The 17,184-nt window shown below is 34.5% G+C and overlaps 1 protein-coding gene and 1 long non-coding RNA gene across 5 annotated transcripts in view; one reads left to right on the forward strand and one right to left on the reverse strand.

Moving 5' to 3' along the window:
- Window positions 1-16,607, forward strand: part of LOC135838053 (nose resistant to fluoxetine protein 6-like) — a 54,891-nt gene extending 38,284 nt beyond the window's left edge. Inside the window, exons 4-14 of the mRNA XM_065353584.1 lie at window positions 1,193-1,437; window positions 6,971-7,147; window positions 7,703-7,796; window positions 8,224-8,358; window positions 12,828-12,993; window positions 14,096-14,175; window positions 14,406-14,501; window positions 14,593-14,722; window positions 15,102-15,276; window positions 15,391-15,533; window positions 15,617-16,607. Coding sequence (XP_065209656.1) covers window positions 1,193-1,437; window positions 6,971-7,147; window positions 7,703-7,796; window positions 8,224-8,358; window positions 12,828-12,993; window positions 14,096-14,175; window positions 14,406-14,501; window positions 14,593-14,722; window positions 15,102-15,276; window positions 15,391-15,533; window positions 15,617-15,763 — 1,588 coding nt within the window. The 3' untranslated portion in view covers window positions 15,764-16,607. The remainder of the gene's footprint in view (window positions 1-1,192; window positions 1,438-6,970; window positions 7,148-7,702; window positions 7,797-8,223; window positions 8,359-12,827; window positions 12,994-14,095; window positions 14,176-14,405; window positions 14,502-14,592; window positions 14,723-15,101; window positions 15,277-15,390; window positions 15,534-15,616) is intronic.
- LOC135838056 (uncharacterized) overlaps window positions 1-17,184 on the reverse strand; it is a 104,974-nt gene that overhangs the window by 65,220 nt on the left and 22,570 nt on the right. For all 4 annotated transcript variants that reach the window (XR_010557305.1, XR_010557303.1, XR_010557302.1 and 1 more), the window contains exons 7-8: window positions 13,483-13,615; window positions 13,077-13,215 (exon numbers count right to left, since the gene is read on the reverse strand). This is a non-coding gene — a long non-coding RNA (uncharacterized LOC135838056). The remainder of the gene's footprint in view (window positions 1-13,076; window positions 13,216-13,482; window positions 13,616-17,184) is intronic.

Genomic DNA, 17,184 nt, shown 5'->3' on the forward strand with positions numbered 1-17,184 from the left:
TTGCAAGGCCTATTAATATTCGGCGCATAAAGCTCGTTTTTTCACGTGCACCGACTTAATGGCTATCACTCCTCCAGCTCGCCGTCGAAAATAAAATTCTCTCGAATTCATCGCCGTCGTCGTTTGTTCTGTTCGCTAATCGCTTCACTTCACCTTGAACAGAATCAATTTTCGACTCGGACGCATCTGCTTCGCACATGATCAATAAATCCTCACCTCGTACGCGAGACTCGAGATTATCGATGATCCATGCTTGGCCTTTTCGAAGCTACCAGCATTTATATGTATGTATAGGTATTCTTCTTTTTTCTTGGAAAAAAACACACAAAAACGCGTCTTATTCTCCGGTGTAAACGACGTACATTTTACGTATTTACATCTGGTTTAGGTTTATTTGTAGATAGCCTTCAACTTAACGCGATGGTACGAGTACTAGCGCACTTTCACGAAAGCCTGCTCCTCGATGACCAGTCATCGTACTTCGATGGTTATAAGGTATCGTGTCACGGCTATCACCTAATATAATCTTATGCGTACGCTACTCATAAATACGATGCTCGAGCTCGATGCTCGTTTAAGGAAACACACACGTCTCCCCTCTGCACCTTCTCGAATGAAAGATACGTAAAAATAATCGTTAAATAACATTTACAAACGCGTCTTGTAATGTAATCATTACTTCGCGTATTTTTTTTCCATTTCACTCTTAGACACTTCTACTCTTCAAAAAAAAAAAAAAATATGTGTCGTCGTCGTCTTAACTACTCTTCATGACCTAATTCATTACATTAATTACATTCTAATTTAAGACGACCATGTAATACTTCGCGAAAAGTACTTCGACTCGAAAATCTCCGGTACCTAAGTACCTTAGGTATCGGACGTTTAGAAAAAGAGAGAAAAATAAAGTCAGTCACTCGCAATTATCGAATCATGGTCATACAGTATATCTAACTGGATCCCCTTTAAACGAGAAGAAAGTGTAACAAATCGATTATACACATACACCTAACCTAACCGCGAACCATGCAGAGTTGTGCGAAGCTATGTCAACAGTGCAGTACCTCTACCTACAACTGCTAGCGGTTCTGTTTACAAGTTCACGCCTCACGCGTGTCATCTTTATTGTATGTACCTTTTACAATGTTGTACTAAACGGCGATAATAATTTTTGCTTATATACACTTTTCAGAATGATTTTAAGCGTGGTCATCATTCTGACGATAATCGGCACCTGTTACGAAATATCGCTGGAACGAAAACGAAATCGATTCTATAGAAAACACCAAACGTCCGTCATCAGTAACAATAACGACGGTGATATGAAAATTATCGCACCAGTCGAAAAACTTCCTCATCTCGAGTTGAAAATCGAAAACGGTTACCCTACCAAAAATACGTCCGCTGTGGTCGCAACGCCGCCGCACAATTTCGACGGTATGATTACGTATATGTGTAGAACTGTAGATACGTGTAATTTAACGAATAATAATGCCAAACAAATGCCACAATGTACATACGTTTCGAGGTGGTCTTTATCTTCAAAGGGTGCAATTTTCGTGTTCGTTACCTACAACAACCTGAAAAAATCCCCCTTCTCTGGAAAACGAAAGGAGACCAGAGTCCTTCACAAATATTCAAAGAGCATTTTCAACCACCTCTTTCTCGTGGACCTTTTCTGAAAAAGTTTGCTAAAACTAAAAGTACCACATTTCAAGCTACCTAATCAACAATCGGAACAACATTCAAAAACCAGAACTTTCAGTATACGATTTTCCCCCTGAAATCTTCTATTTTTAGGGGTAGGGGTGTCGTAATTTATGAATGAAGGAAAACTAAAAAAAAAATAGGAAAAAATTCGAAATTTTGACAGAAATAGATAAAAATATTGAAATTTTGGTTGAAAAAAAATGACAAAAGCTGGACTATGCATAATAATTGCAAGTTTAGTTAGGAACCATGACCATGGCAATTCTGAGAAAAAAATAAGATTTTTCAACAGTTTTGGACAAAAAAAAAAACAGAACATTGTTTTAATGGCTGAGCAGTTTGGAGGAGCAGGAGAACTGGTGAAGTGCGGTGGGGTCAAAATTTATTCAACTCATACTCTTGCTATGGTTTCAAAAAACTAAAAAATAATTGAAAAATCTGAAAAAGCAGAGAATACCTACTTGAATGGCAAATTATAAATTTAGAATTAAAAAAAATTAAAAAGGGACTTTACAATAGTCCGCCATATGACCATAGGAGTAATTGCACCCCCCCCCCCCGCCGCCGATCATCCGGGACAACTTTTTTCTTAAAGGGGACATCCTAAGGAACATTTTATAGAAAACTTGCCCCCCCCCCAAAATTAGCCTCACATACAAAATGGCGGCCGTTTTGATCTCCTGTCAAAATTTCAAGTGCTTAAGTGCGTTTTTCGATTTTTGGTGAATTTTTGAAAATCCAATTTAGGTCAAAAATGAGGGAAAAAATCAAAATTTTACCAAATTGACCAAGAAAGCTGAAATTTGGGATATACTCTATTTTCGACCCACCAAATCGATTGGAAACGGTTTCAACCCGTTTTGAGCAGTTCTGGAGCCTCCAGCAGATTTTTGAAACTCGAAATTCCCACAAAATTCTATCAAATTGGAGTTGTAAAGCTGAAATTTATTCTAAAAACTAATTTCAATACGCTACGAAGTACTGCAGGTGAATTTCAAATCGTTTTGGAGCCTCCAGCGACTTTTTGAAAATTCCTGAAGCCTCCAGCAGATTTTTGAAACTTTAAATTTTTACAAAATTTCATCAAATGGACATGGAAAGCTGGAATTTACTCTACACTCCAATTTTAACACCCTCTGAAGACGACTTCAGGTGGGTTCAAGTCATTTTACAGCCTCCAGCAACTTCTTTGAAAATTACTGGAGCCTCCAGTAGATTTTTGAAACTTGAAATTTCCCCAAAATTTCATCAAACTGAGATGGAGAGCCCAGATTCATTCTGCAAACTAATTTCAATACACTACGAAGTTGACTGCTGATGGATTTCAAGTCGTTTTGGAGCCTCCAGCGACTTTTTGAAAGGTTATATGGCGTTTTTTTGAAAAATTGAAATTTCCTAAAAGTAGCTGGAAGCTTCAAAACTATTTGAAACCACCATGTAGTCTGCGAAGTAAATTTCAGCTTGCCAACTCCATTTGATAAATTGATGTTGCGGAAATTTCAAGTTTCAAAAATCTACTGGAGGCTCCAGTAATTTTCAAAAAAGTAAGATGACTGGACCCCACCTGAGGTCGTCTTCAGAGGGTGTTAAAATTGGAGTGTAGAGTAAATTTCAGCTTTCCATCTCCATTTGATGAAATTTTGTGAAAATTTAAAGTTTCAAAAATCTGCTGGAGGCTTCAGGAATTTTCAAAAATTTGCTGGAGGCTCCAAAACGACTTGAAATTCACCTGCAGTACTTCGTAGCGTATTGAAATTAGTGTTTAGAATAAATTTCAGCTTTACAACTCCAATTTGATGGAATTTTGTGGGAATTTCGAGTTTCAAAAATTTGCTGGATGCTCCAGAACTGCTCAAAACCGGTTGAAACCGTTTCCAATCGATTTGGCATGTCGAAAATAGGGTATATCCCACATTTCAGATTTCTTGATCAATTTGGTAAAATTTTGATTTTTTCCCTCATTTTTGGCCTAAATTGGATTTTCAAAAATTCACCAAAAATCGAAAAACGCACTTTAGCACTTGAAATTTTGACAGGTGATGAATTTGTGCATGATCTTTCGATCTACCTTTGTAAGGTTTGAAAAATTTCGTGCAAGTCCTATGTTGAAACGCAAAATCTGCGATTTCGGCTGACCTGTCAATCAAAATGGCCGCCATTTTGTAAGTAAGGCCAACTTTTTTTGGGCAAGTACTTATGCTTTAAAATGTTCCTTAGGATGTCCCCTTTAAGAAAATAGTTGTTCCAGATGGTCGGCGGGGGGGGGGGGGGGTGTGCAATTACTCCTATTGTCATAATTATGCCGGACTACAATTTTAGCAAAAAAATGTTGACAATTCTGAGAAAAAAGCAAGACTTTGACAGTTCTGACAAAAAAAAAAAAATAATAATAATTTTCCACAGGAATTGGTTTAAACCCTTCGTGAAAGAAGAAGAACAGAAGGGGAGGAGAAGCCAGTGGGTTCCAATTCGAAAAGTTGTTCAGCTCACAATTTTTTCATTTTCATAGAACTGGAAAATTTGAACTGAATAATCAAAATTTTGAAAGAAAACAAATGGAAAAATCATAAATTAGATTGTTTGTAAAGAAAACAAAACTTTTCAACAGTTTTGGCGAAAAACATCAATTTTACAAATCTTATCAGGTGAAGAGCGGAAGGGGGTTAGGTGAGAGGATCAGTCAGGTCAAAAAGTTATTCAGCTCAAAATTTTCCCACTTTCAAAGAACTAGAAAATTTGAAATTAATTTGAAATTCCGGAAGAAGAAGAAAATATGTAGAAAATGAAAAAAATCGACTTTTGACAAATTCTTTAAAAAAAAGAGCTTTTTGATAGTTTTGACAAAAAAGCGAAATTTATAACGAGAAAATATTTCTTCGAATGTTTCAAATGTGATTTTTGAGACAATTTTGACAAAACGCGTAATTTTATCATCAATAGAAAATAGTTTCCAATATTATAATTTAAAGAGAGGGGAGGGGGAGAGAAGAAGGGTTCGACAAGTCGACACTCATACAGGGTAAAACTTCTCCAATTTCAAGAAATAGATACAAAAAAATTTGAAATAAAGTAATTCTAGAAAAAGAAAATATAGGTATAAAAAATATTGAAAATGAAAAAAACTTTTTTTTGGTAGCTACACACAAAATCAGGACTCTTTTTGATTGCGTCCAATTTCAAAAGGAGGAGGATAAAGGGGATGAAAGGAGGTCGTTTGGGTCAAATTTATTCAGCTCATAATTTTTACATTTTCGAAGAACTATAGAAAGTACGAAATAAATTCAAAATTTTGGACCAAGAAGAGAATACCAAAATGGAAATTTATGGATTTTTAAAAATTGATGAGGTATGCTCGTACTTTGTTTTTAGAATTTCGTCAAAAAAAGCACATCTTCTTCGTGATTCGGAGAAAAAAATTGTTTTTTTTTTTTTTGTTGATAGATTCAGCAAAATAACAGAATTTTTAATGGGAAATTGTTTCAACTTAGAAGATGATGGGAAGGCGGAGAAGGGGTCAAGTCGAAATCTATTGAGACCATAAGCCATAATTTTTCATTACATGAAGTTAAAATTTCGGGAAAACAGAATAAATTACAAATTTTGCCTGAAAAAAAACAGCACTTTTTCGCATTGTTGGAAAAAAAGCAATAATTTTTAGCAAAAGCAGAATTTTTAACTGAAAAATACTTCAATTTGAGGAGTTGATTGCGTCAGCTAAAGAAGATAAATTCAAAATTCTGAAAGAGAGACTGAATAGAAAATTTTAGCTGGAAAAAAATTGAGAAGCCAGGACTTGTTCCTTACTATTTTGGAGAAAAAAACGACTTTTGGACAATTTTAAGTGGAAAAATTACATAGGAAGAGTGATATTCCAAAACTCGCTTTGTCCATTTTTATCAAAGTTGGGTTTTCAGTGGTACCTGGTAGATGAAGTATTAACTCACATTCCTACATCATCAACCTACCAAAATGAGGTTTTAAACTCATCTAAATAGCCAATTCACTAAAATTTAAAAAAAAAATAATGTTCCAAAACGCGCTTTGTCCATTTTTATTGAAATTTTTTTCAGCAGTATTTAGTGGATGAAATGTATACCTACACTCCTACATCATAAATCCACCCAAAAAAGTGCTAAACTCGCCTAAAAAGCCAATTTACCCGTTTAAAGGGAAACTGTTTTTCCTCTCTCCTCAAAAGTTGTGAAAATGGACAAAGCGAGTTTTGGAATATCACTCTTCATAGGTCTTTTTAACTGTTTTGGCCAAAAAACGAAATTTTCAACATGTATTATTCTCAAAATTGAAAAATTTCAACGATCGGTTGAAAAAAGTGAAATCTTTCGACAATTTCAACAGAAAATAGTTTCACGTGTTTCAATTTGGAAAGGGAGAAGAAAGCTCGTCGAATCAAAATGAATACCGGTTAGAAATTTTTCTATTCAAAAACAGAACTAGGCTAGAAAAAAAATTCAATTTTCAAAGAGGATGGGAAGGGGGTTTGATTGAATGGGGTCGACATTTTTTTCATATTCAAAACGGATCTAAAAATAAGAGAAATTCTGGAGAAGGAAAATGATGGAAAAATTTTACAATTCGATTCCAAAAAGTGAAAAACCTTTTATTATTTTGACAAAAAATTAGAATTTACAGCGGAAAATTTTCAATATTTGGTGGAAGGGGGGGGGGTGCTTTATTCAAATCAAAATCATTCTAACAACATTTTTTTATATTTTCACATAAACCCCCAAAAAAATGAAAAAAAAGGTCAAAATTCTGTAAGAAGATCAAAATTTAAAATTTCGTCAGGGTCAATAGAACTTACAGCACAAAAAAAAACAAAACAAGACTTTCTTACAAATACTTAGGGAGGGGGGGGGGGGATAAAATGCTGACAAACCTGCCAAAAAAACAAGACAGTTGAACAACACAGGGGCAACAAAACAGAAAAAAGTAGAAAGAGCAAGGTCAACAGAAATTTTAGAATATCCTGGACATTCAACAATAATCGAAACATAAATTTCGCGATTGCATTTTCATCACTTCAACTTTTGAATGTTCAACTCTACCAAAACGAAAGTTGAAAATCCGGAGAAATCTCCACTCCAGTTTAACATTTTTCAATAAAAAAAACTGTTCTCAAAACTACAAAAAAAAATTCACCCAACAAAGGACCACCTCAACTGTGTACTTATAACTCACACAAAATCACACCACTCACACTCAAAAGCTGATTTTAATTCATCTGTTTTGACATCCGCAGGCGACAGCGCGATGAGTCAATTCATCCTATCATTTTCGGCCATCTCGAATTCGAGAAAAATTCTGCACGTTGGTCCGACACCCGAAGAATCACTGACCTGCGTACACGGATTACGATTTCTGAGCTTGGCTTGGGTCATTATGGTACACACGTACTTGCAAGTATTCACCATTGCCGGTAAATTTACAATTTAATATACTCGACATCCGCTATTAAAAATATTATTACGCGGTTTCTCGCCACTACAACAACCTGCTAAAATTTATATTACACCTAAATTAAATCTCTCGACATTCGTTGCGAACATTATTGGTATATACCTAGATATTATTAGACAATATTTAATTATTATTCAAAACCGCGAAAAATTTAAAACGCTTCGAATGATTCTTCACGCAAATGACATCACGTTGCGTCGTTATACTCGTATGATGGTGCACGCGATTACGATGCGTTACGCGTCCGCAAAAAAAAATGAAAATCTTCCTTTCTGTTTGTTATTCAATATTGATAATTACTTCTTGCTTCGTGTGTATACTCTGTGTACGAGCTCATATATGCCATTTCAACCGTGATTACGACGCTTATGTATATTGTATAGGTATATATTAATCGCTCTCCAGTCTACGTACGTACTCTATACGTACACAATAAGGCATATAAAAATACTCTTCCGCGATTCGTTGTTCTTCTCTAAACACAAATCAATCACAATTTGACTTTGATTTACAGAAAATAAATCTCTCAGAACTCTGGCCGAAAGGAACTTCATGTTTCAAACCGTCAGCAATGCTACCTTCTCTGTCGATACGTTCTTCTTCATAAGGTTTGATTTATTTCATGTTTTGCTTAAGCTTATAAGACGCCTTTTTTTTTTGTCAACAACTGATGATGATGATGATGATGTTCAATCTGGACCAATGATCAACTTTCTAATTATCGATGCAATACGCACGTTTCAACGTTAAATAAAATTATTATTATTATACGAAACGAAACTCGCGAATAATAATTGACGAATTGATGATCGATTAATCTGCGTACGGTATTCGATTAAAATATCGAACATTTTGACGAAAATTTCTGCCTATGTTCTTGCGTAATGCAATGTGATAATGATGAAACGTTGAATTGGTTGCATAACGTGATGCATTCACGGCGACGATGCAAAATGAACAGTTTTAGCTACCAATTTTTAAGGCTCATCATTTCGACGATGATTAATACCTAATAATGTTTTGTCATTTTTACAGCGGTCTGTTAGTGACGTATCTGTACTTCAAATCGGCCAAAAAGGAGTTAGCTGATAAAGGACGACGACCGCAGAATACAGGAGTTGTGATGAATGTGGCAAAATTTTTCAAACTAGTCGGTTACAGATTCTTGAGGTACGTTTAACCTGGAATTCACTCACGAAAAAAAAAAACTTTCAACGATAGAATGACCTTTACGATACAATCACATGAACATAATCATAGCATAAATAAGGCAAAAAGGGCAGCATCCCGCTTGTTTGCCATAAATATGGGGATCCCGAGATAAAAAATCGAGGCACGTTTTTCCAACCTGAAAATATCCCATAGATTTCACACACTTACACTTCATTTTTAGGTTCCACAATCTCGAATTTAATTTATAATACTAAGTAGGTAGGAGTTTTCTCATTAAAAATGGTGTCATTTTACATTTCAAATTAAAGATTCAAAAATACATGAAAATGTAAAAATATTCAACAAATCAACAAATCAATGTAGGTAAATGACTAAAAACTGATAATATTTTGACAAAAATTTTTTCAAAATGCACGAAAAATGGAAATGCGTCAAAATACTGAAAAAGATGTTAAAAAAAATTAAAATCATTGAAAATTACTAAAAAAAATTAGGAAAAGGATCCAAAAATTCATTAACAAGAAAACGTCCCAAAAAGCACTAAACCAATGAAAATTAAAAAAAAAAAAAAATTTATCGAAAATCATGAAATTTTACTATTTGCAACAAACTGATGAAAAAGAGTCACAAATAGTTGGGGAGCCCGCATAAGGATCTATTACACCCGTCTGTCGATCCTCCGGGACAACTTTTTTCTTAAAGGGGTAGTCCTAAGGAACATTTCTAGCCCTTGTACTCAAAAAAAGGTGGCCCTACTTCCTAAATGGCGGCCATTTTGATTGATAGGTCAGCCGAAATCGCAGATTTTGCATTGCAGCATGAGACTTGAACAAAATTTTTTAAACCGTTCAGAGGTAGATCGAAAGATCAGGCAAATATTCATCACCTGTCAAATTTTCAAGTGCTAAAGTGACTTTTTCGATTTTTGGTGAATTTTTGAAAATCCAATTTAGGGCAAAAATGGGGGAAAAAATCAAAATTTTACCAAATTGACCAAGACAGCTGAAATTTGGGACATACCCTATTTTCGACATGCCAAACCGATTGGAAACTGTTTCAAACCGTTTTGAGCAGTTCTGGAGCCTCCAGCAGATTTTTGAAACTCGAAATTCCCACAAAATTCCATCAAATGGAGTTGGAAAGCCGAAATTTGCTCTACAACTAATGTCTTTAGAAGCCTCCAGCAACTTTTTGAAAATTACTGGAGCCTCCAGCAAGTTTTCCAATGCTCGAAATTTCCATAAAATTTTACCAAACTGAGTTGGAAATCCAAAATTTCCAGTGCTTCCCAATTTCAACACGCTATCAAGTCGACTGTAGTTATGTTCAAGTCATTTTGGAGCCTCCAGCAACTTTTTGAAAATTCTTGGAGCCTCCAGCAGGTTTTTGAAACTTGAATTTCCACAAAATTTCGTCAAAAAAAGTTATGAAGTTGACTGCAGTTGAATTTCAAGTCATTTTGGAGCCTCCAGCAACTTTTTGAAAATTACTGGAGCCTCCAGTAGATTGTTGAAACCTGAGATTTCCATAAAATTTCATCGAAAGCGTTTGGAAAGCCAAAATAATTTTGTGAACTTATTTTAATAAATTATGAAGTCGACTGCAGGTGGATTTCAAGTCATTCTGGAGCCTCCAGTAAATTTTTAAAATTGTAAATTTTCACACAATATTATCAAATGTCGTTGGAAATCCGAAATTTATTCTGTAAACCAATTTCAATACGCTATGAAGTCAACTGCAGGTAGATTTCAAGTTATTTTGGTGCCTCTAAAATTTTTTAGGAAATTACTGGAGTCTCCGGTAGATTTTTGAAAATTGAAATTTCTACAAAACTTCAACAAATTGAGTCAAAAAGCCGACTGCTTGCGCGTGTGTTCAATTCATTTTGGAGGCTCCAGCGACCTTTTGAAAATTCTTGGAGCCTTCAGTAAATTTTTGAAACTTGAAATTTCCCAAATTTTATCAAACGGAGATGGAAAGCCGAAATTTACTCTGCACTCCAATTTTAACACCCTTTGAAGACGACTTCAGGTAGGTTCAAGTCATTTTGGAGCCTCTAGCGACTTTTTGAAAATTACTGGAGTCTTTACCAGATTTTAGAAACCTGAAATTCCCACAACATTTCATCAAATGGAGTTATGCATGATGGTTTCAATGGTTTTGAAGCTTCCAGCTACTTCCAGGAAATTTCAATTTTCCAAAAAACGCCATACAACCTTTCAAAAAGTCGGTGGAGGCTCAAAAACGACTTTAAATCCACCAGCAGCCGACTTCGTTGCGTATTGAAATTAGTTTGCAGAATAATTTCGGCTTTCCCAACTCTATTTGATGAAATTTTGTGTGAATTTCGAGTTTCAAAAATCTGCTGAAGGCTCCAGAACTGCTCAAAACGGTTTGAAACAGTTTCCAATCGGTTTGGCATGTCGAAAATAGGGTGTATCCCAAATTTCAGCTTTCTTGATCAATTTGGTAAAATTTCGATTTCCTCCTCATTTTTGACATAAATTTGATGTTCAAAAATTCACCAAAAATCGAAAAAGTCACTTTAGCACTTGAAAATCTGACAGGTGATAAATATTTACCTGATCTTTCGATCTACCTCTGAACGGTTTAAAAAATTTTGTTCAAGTCTCATGCTGGAATGCAAAATCTGCGATTTCGGTTGACCTGTCCATCAAAATGTCCGCCATTTAGTAAGTAGGGCCACTTTTTTTATGAGTACAAGGGCTTAAGAAAAATGTTGTCCCGGAGGATTGACAGGGGGTGCAATAGATCCTTATGCGGGCTCTCCGATTAAAACATGCTAAAATTCTGTAAACGTCAAAAAATGCAATAAAAATCACTAAAAATTACGAAGAAAAAAACTAGAAAATTTCAGTAAAGTTTACCCAAAATGCAGGTAAAGTCGTTGAAAACAGGTCAAAATGTTGTAAAAACACTCAAAACAACCATTAAAATCACTGAAAATTTTCAAAAATTACTAAAATTATAGAAAACATTAAGTACTCAAAATGCACCAAAACATGTTGAAAAAGCGTTAAAATTTTGTAAAAATACTCGGAAAAATTATTAAAACCACTAAAAATAATTGCCAAAAACTACAAACTGAATGTTCAGTAAAATTTTTCCAAAATGAATAAAGGTGTTCAGAACGTATTAAAAATTATTTTAAAACACTCGAAGAAGTTACTGAACATTCCCAAAAAGTGTTGTAATTTTAGTAAAAAATTTTCTAAAAAACACAAATATTTCAAAACCCCTTGAAATGGTGGGAAAATATTCAAAAAAAAAAAAAAAAAAAACGGTAAAACAAATAAAAATTACCACAGCACAGAGGATTGAAAACGAGCTAAAATTATTTAAAAAACACTCAAAATCACCCAAAAAAGACAAAAACTGCTAAAATTTCTACATCTAGGTACATGTTAAAAATCCATCAAAATCACCAAAAATTACCCAATACTAGCAAATAAGTATGCCGAGTTTTTGTCAAAAATGTTATTCCTCTCTCCCCCCTCCTTCCACAGCCACACTCCCTTGACTTCGACAAAAAAATTCGATAACGTAATCAAATTCAAGGGCATCAGAAATTGTAACACAGCAAGTGGTATCTGATTATTCGACAAAAAAAATTCAAAAATTGACATTGGAACATCTCTTGGTCAACATTCTGCCAAGTACAAATACAACATGTATTCAAGAAACCCGAAACTTAAACGAAAACGCTGCAATATTTGGGAACTTCTGACACTTGACACTTTCCCCTCTCACCGTACCTATTCTCGAAATAAGGGTATGGAAACCAACACAATGGGCCCTAATACATCTAACATCGATCTTGACCAGCAGAATTCGAAAATTCATCTATATACCCCAAAAATTGCAGTTTGCCACTGGAACAGGTCAAACCGTTGGCAATAGCGTGACCTTTACAAATACAAATATAGGTAGGTACTATAAACAAACATAATAGGAACCTACCTACATAAGTAGATAGACATACGTCAGAAGAGAAATGAAAAAAGTCATAAGACGAACAATATGGCACACATTCCATGTACACAGATGGAAATTATAAATATGCAACACGTATGTAAATCAAAATCTCCCATCAAGTGGGTACTCATCTACTCTAAAATCACTAGCGAATTTCTCAATTAACATTAGGTCTGCATGTATTTGGTACACGACTAAGTATACTTTCAACGCGACATTACAACTTCTAACATAAAAAGGGTCATTGTCATACCCACAGCACTGAACATTTTGTTAGTTTTCGACATTTTTACATTTGTCTAACGAAACAAGATTCTACGTTGTCTACTTTCGCCTCTTCTGTACCATTCGAGATAAACAAACTACAACATACAAGTCAAATAACAACCTCGTAAACTGGACATCAAAATACCATCCTTGGTATAATAATAAAGATCATTAACCGGATTAAAACACATTTCGTATTACAGATTAACACCAGCGTACATGTTCGTCCTGCTCATTGCCGAAATCTCGATGCGATGGATACATAATAATTCGGTATTCGAACCGATTAGTCAGAATCACATATCTTGCGATAAATACTGGTGGAGAAATATCCTTTACATCAATAGTCTTTTTCCGATGAATGATATGGTAAGTATTTGCTCGAATTTTCCAAGTAGATACATTACATAGAGATTTACTAAAATTAAATAGCAATAGCAAACATAACTCACCATAATAAGCCAGCTGTAAGTTGCATAATAGCGCCAGTCCCTGGTAGAACAATAGTGGAACCTCTCTTCGAAGAATTAACTTGATAACCCATACAAACTTCTATAATTCATGTCACCGAACGCAGCATTTCGAAAAATTCTGTTGAAACAATCAAAAAGAATTAATTTCTGAATAAGAAGTATGAAAAGAAAAAAAAACACGTAAATTTCGCATTAAATTCCTTCCAAGAGGAGACCAATAAAATCAAAAATGTTGCCATTATAAGTACATACCTATTACCTATAATGAAAAATTCACGTTTGAAACGGACGTACAAAACGTTAGTTTCATCAAAAATTCTACAAGATTGCTGGAATTAATTACACACAGGTTCATTTTAAAAAATAAAGTGTAAAAATTACTCACCAAGTAGCCGGTCAAAGGATAAGGATAGCATAGCGTCGGTTTTGTGGTAAAACAATAGCAGCAGCTCTCTTCAGGAAAGGAACTCGAAAACCGATGAAAATTCGTCTCACCGAACTCAGCATTGCGAAAAGTTCTATTGAAACAATCAAAAGGAACTAATTTCAATTTAAAAGCTACGAAAAATTCACGTAAATTGCAATTTAATAATTTAATTTTATCAAACAAACACAAGAAAATGCCGCCATTACATAATCTGCAATGATGCAACTCAAAAATCCTAAAAATCCCACATGAATCATAAAATCAATGTTGCCAAACAAAAAAATCACGAAAGAAACACCACGCACGCTCACATCTCACGCGTCACGTTTGCAAATTTTGGCACATTGGGGGTGCAAATTCAAATTAGCTCTAAAGCAACCTTCCCCCCCCCGTGTTTGCAAACATAACATTGTAATCAATAATCAATCATAAATCACGATACTTTGTAATTTTTCATCAATTTCTTCCTATTTTTTCAACAATTTCTATAGGAAAATAAAAGCAATTAGAAATAAAAACCAATAAATTCATCAATAGACCTAATTAAATTATTAATTACGTTTGTTTTCAGTGCATGTTATGGAGTTGGTACGTTTCAAACGACACACAATTTTACGTCCTGGGTATCATAATTTTGCTATTTTCCATCAGGTAAGCTGAAGTAGAATACGAAAATACGACGAGAAAAAAATTAAAAATACTCGGAAGATATTCCGGAAAAGATTTTTATCGAAATAAATATAAATTTAATTCTTACGATGCACGAATTCACAAGTTGTGTCACGCAATAGTACAGTGTACCTATGGAACAATAACACCGGTAGCCTCTATATTATATTCATGTCACCATAATACAACGTTAATTTCATTTATTGTTTCAGATACTTCCGCTTTTCGGCTGTATTATTAGTATTATTTTTATTCCTTTCGTGGGGAGTCACCATATCGATATCTTTGATATACGAATTCAGAGCAAAGTAAGCGAAATCTCACACTCGAAGGTGTTAGACTCTTATAAGTACCTACATAAAGACCGATTAACCCATCTTCTTCTCTTTGTTATTGTAGAATAGAAGATCCATTTTTATTATTCGATGAATTATACGACAAACCTTGGACTAGACTGGGACCTTATCTAGTAGGAATGTTCACCGGATGGCTTATATTTAAAACGAAAGCCAAATTAAAGGTTTCCAAAGTAAGTACATACTAAACAGCAGCTATATAGGTATCACAACGATAATGGAAACAATATATACAGGTACTTATCGAAGAATGACATCAAAAATGAAAGTTCGAATCTGCGATATGTACTATACGGTAGTAAAAAAAATTACGTAATATATCATCTGGAAAGTATTCGCGAATATTTATCGTTGATCTCCGCAGCAGCAATAATAAACATTACTTACATCTTTGTGATTTTTACATCAACGTTCGCGATGGGTATTTAATTAATGCGTTGAAATTACCATATTGGAAATTTCCCTCTACATGTCGGGAATATGAGTTTATACTCGTACATACACATATCGTGTGTTGGTAATTGATACAGTTTTTTTTCTCTCTTTCTACAGGTCACTGTACTCGTCGCCTGGTTTTTGTCAATATTTACTCTTCTGTCGCTAGTGTACGGTTTGCATGTGTTTCCACTGGGACGAATAGGATCAGCGATTTATGTATCAATAGGTCATACGGCGTGGGCAGTTGCATTGGCTTGGATGGTGATAGCTTGTTGCTCCGGTCACGGAGGTAGGTTCATACAGAAGTTTTCCTCGCACCGGATTCTTCCATATCATATTGATCGGATCATTTTTCAGTATTCATCGATCATCTTTCTGATTACTTTTCTGTATATCTTTGCAGGTTTCATCGACGCGTTTTTATCGTTCAGGTTACTCCATCCTTTGAGTAGGTTAACGTATTGCGCTTATTTAGTCCATCCTATCATAATGACCACCACTAATTTCCAAATGAACGCGCCATTACATTTGCAAGACTCTATTGTGGTAAATACTTCTTCTCGTTCGTCCTTTGATCGCCGAAATCGTCGCCATTCCAATTGATTTATATAAATACGTATTATTTACAGATGATTTTATACTTCGGTAACGCGTTAGCGTCGTTCATTTCCTCATTCTGCATTTCACTGCTGTTCGAAGCACCGGTTGTCAGATTATTGAAATTGATCTTTTCGCCGCAACCGAGGAAAATCGCCAAGAATCAGACAACGTTATGAAACTAGATGCTGATTTGGATACGAGTACTTTAGCGTACCTATGTTGTACATATTTTTACGTAGATATAAATGCTCAAATGTAAAATTAATTTATCTCGTCTCTGACTCTATTAAATTATCGCGTTGTCGTCGCGTCTTTTTTTTATCGCTATTTTTGAATGTTTGTGTAAATTTTTGTACTATAATAATGTGTTTTATTTATAATGTACTATTTTTCTTGTGTTATTGTGATTTCATAAATTCGAGTGTATTTTTTTTTCTTCTTTTTGTTACTATGTTGTATAGATTATAAGTTTAGGTAAAATAATGTATACGTATGTTGACGTATACCTACTCGTACCTTACTATAAGGGTACCGAAGTTCTTAGATAGACAATTATTACGTAAACGTATATACCTTACCTACCTACTTATATCGACTTAAAATTTCGCGTAGACTTTAGAGGATCTCACACCTTGTAAGGTAAGTATATAGCGTATAATTACTTAAAGCCCAAGGCCATTTACGCGAGTATTCCACTAGGTATATTTTTATATGTTTTTTCCCGCTTGACGTATACGATGCTTGCTACGTCATGTCAGTTCAAGCAGTGAGGTTATATTTCAACTGATGAAATGAGACCCTATCTAATAATGTGACCAAAGCTTATAGCTTCAAAAGCATTATAAGCTGTTGGTTTTCGAAAAGCGTTTTGCTCGTTGAATTTGGGTGTCGTCGTATATTACATACCTATATTCTATATTATCATTGTAATACGTTATAAATCTTTTTTTTTTGTACCAACATGATTGTTTTGTCGTTGATAAGTACAATTTGGAAATAAAGAAAATCACTTAAAAATAATACGCGTTTAGTTTTACTCATTTATGAAGCGTATAATTTTGCAAGCGGAAATAAGAATTACTCGTACATTGGACTGAACGAATTCAAAATTATCTCAAGGACTTCATCGTATTACCACCTCAAGTTTTTGATTTCCTCATACTGGGTGATATTTTCCATCGAATTATGCGCGTAGATAGCTAAAGTACTAACCCTAGGAGAACAATGACTCGTTATAGGAAGGTGAAAAATTACTAAATCAATTTAAAACCGTACGTATACGTACGTACGAGGAACTGATAAGCTCTCAATTTCGAGTGCTTGAAGATAAAAAGAGAATTATTGTTATATTAACACGCGTGCATCTTGTTCAAATATTTTACCTATCTGACATTCGTGGATTAAAAATTATATTTAGCTTTCAAGTTCGTGATTAGTTGGCTTATTGGTATAGAGGCAACTCAAACCAAACTCCGTAAGTTTACGTAGTTGAATACGTAAGAGGTACAAGATGCCTCAAAAGTATTCACCCACGTCTACACAGCTTAAGACTAGCTCATCTTATATGGTTTCCAAAATTTCAAAGCGATAGGTACAA

The sequence above is a fragment of the Planococcus citri genome, chromosome 2 (assembly GCF_950023065.1).
Source record: "Planococcus citri chromosome 2, ihPlaCitr1.1, whole genome shotgun sequence".
Lineage (NCBI taxonomy): Eukaryota > Metazoa > Arthropoda > Insecta > Hemiptera > Pseudococcidae > Planococcus > Planococcus citri.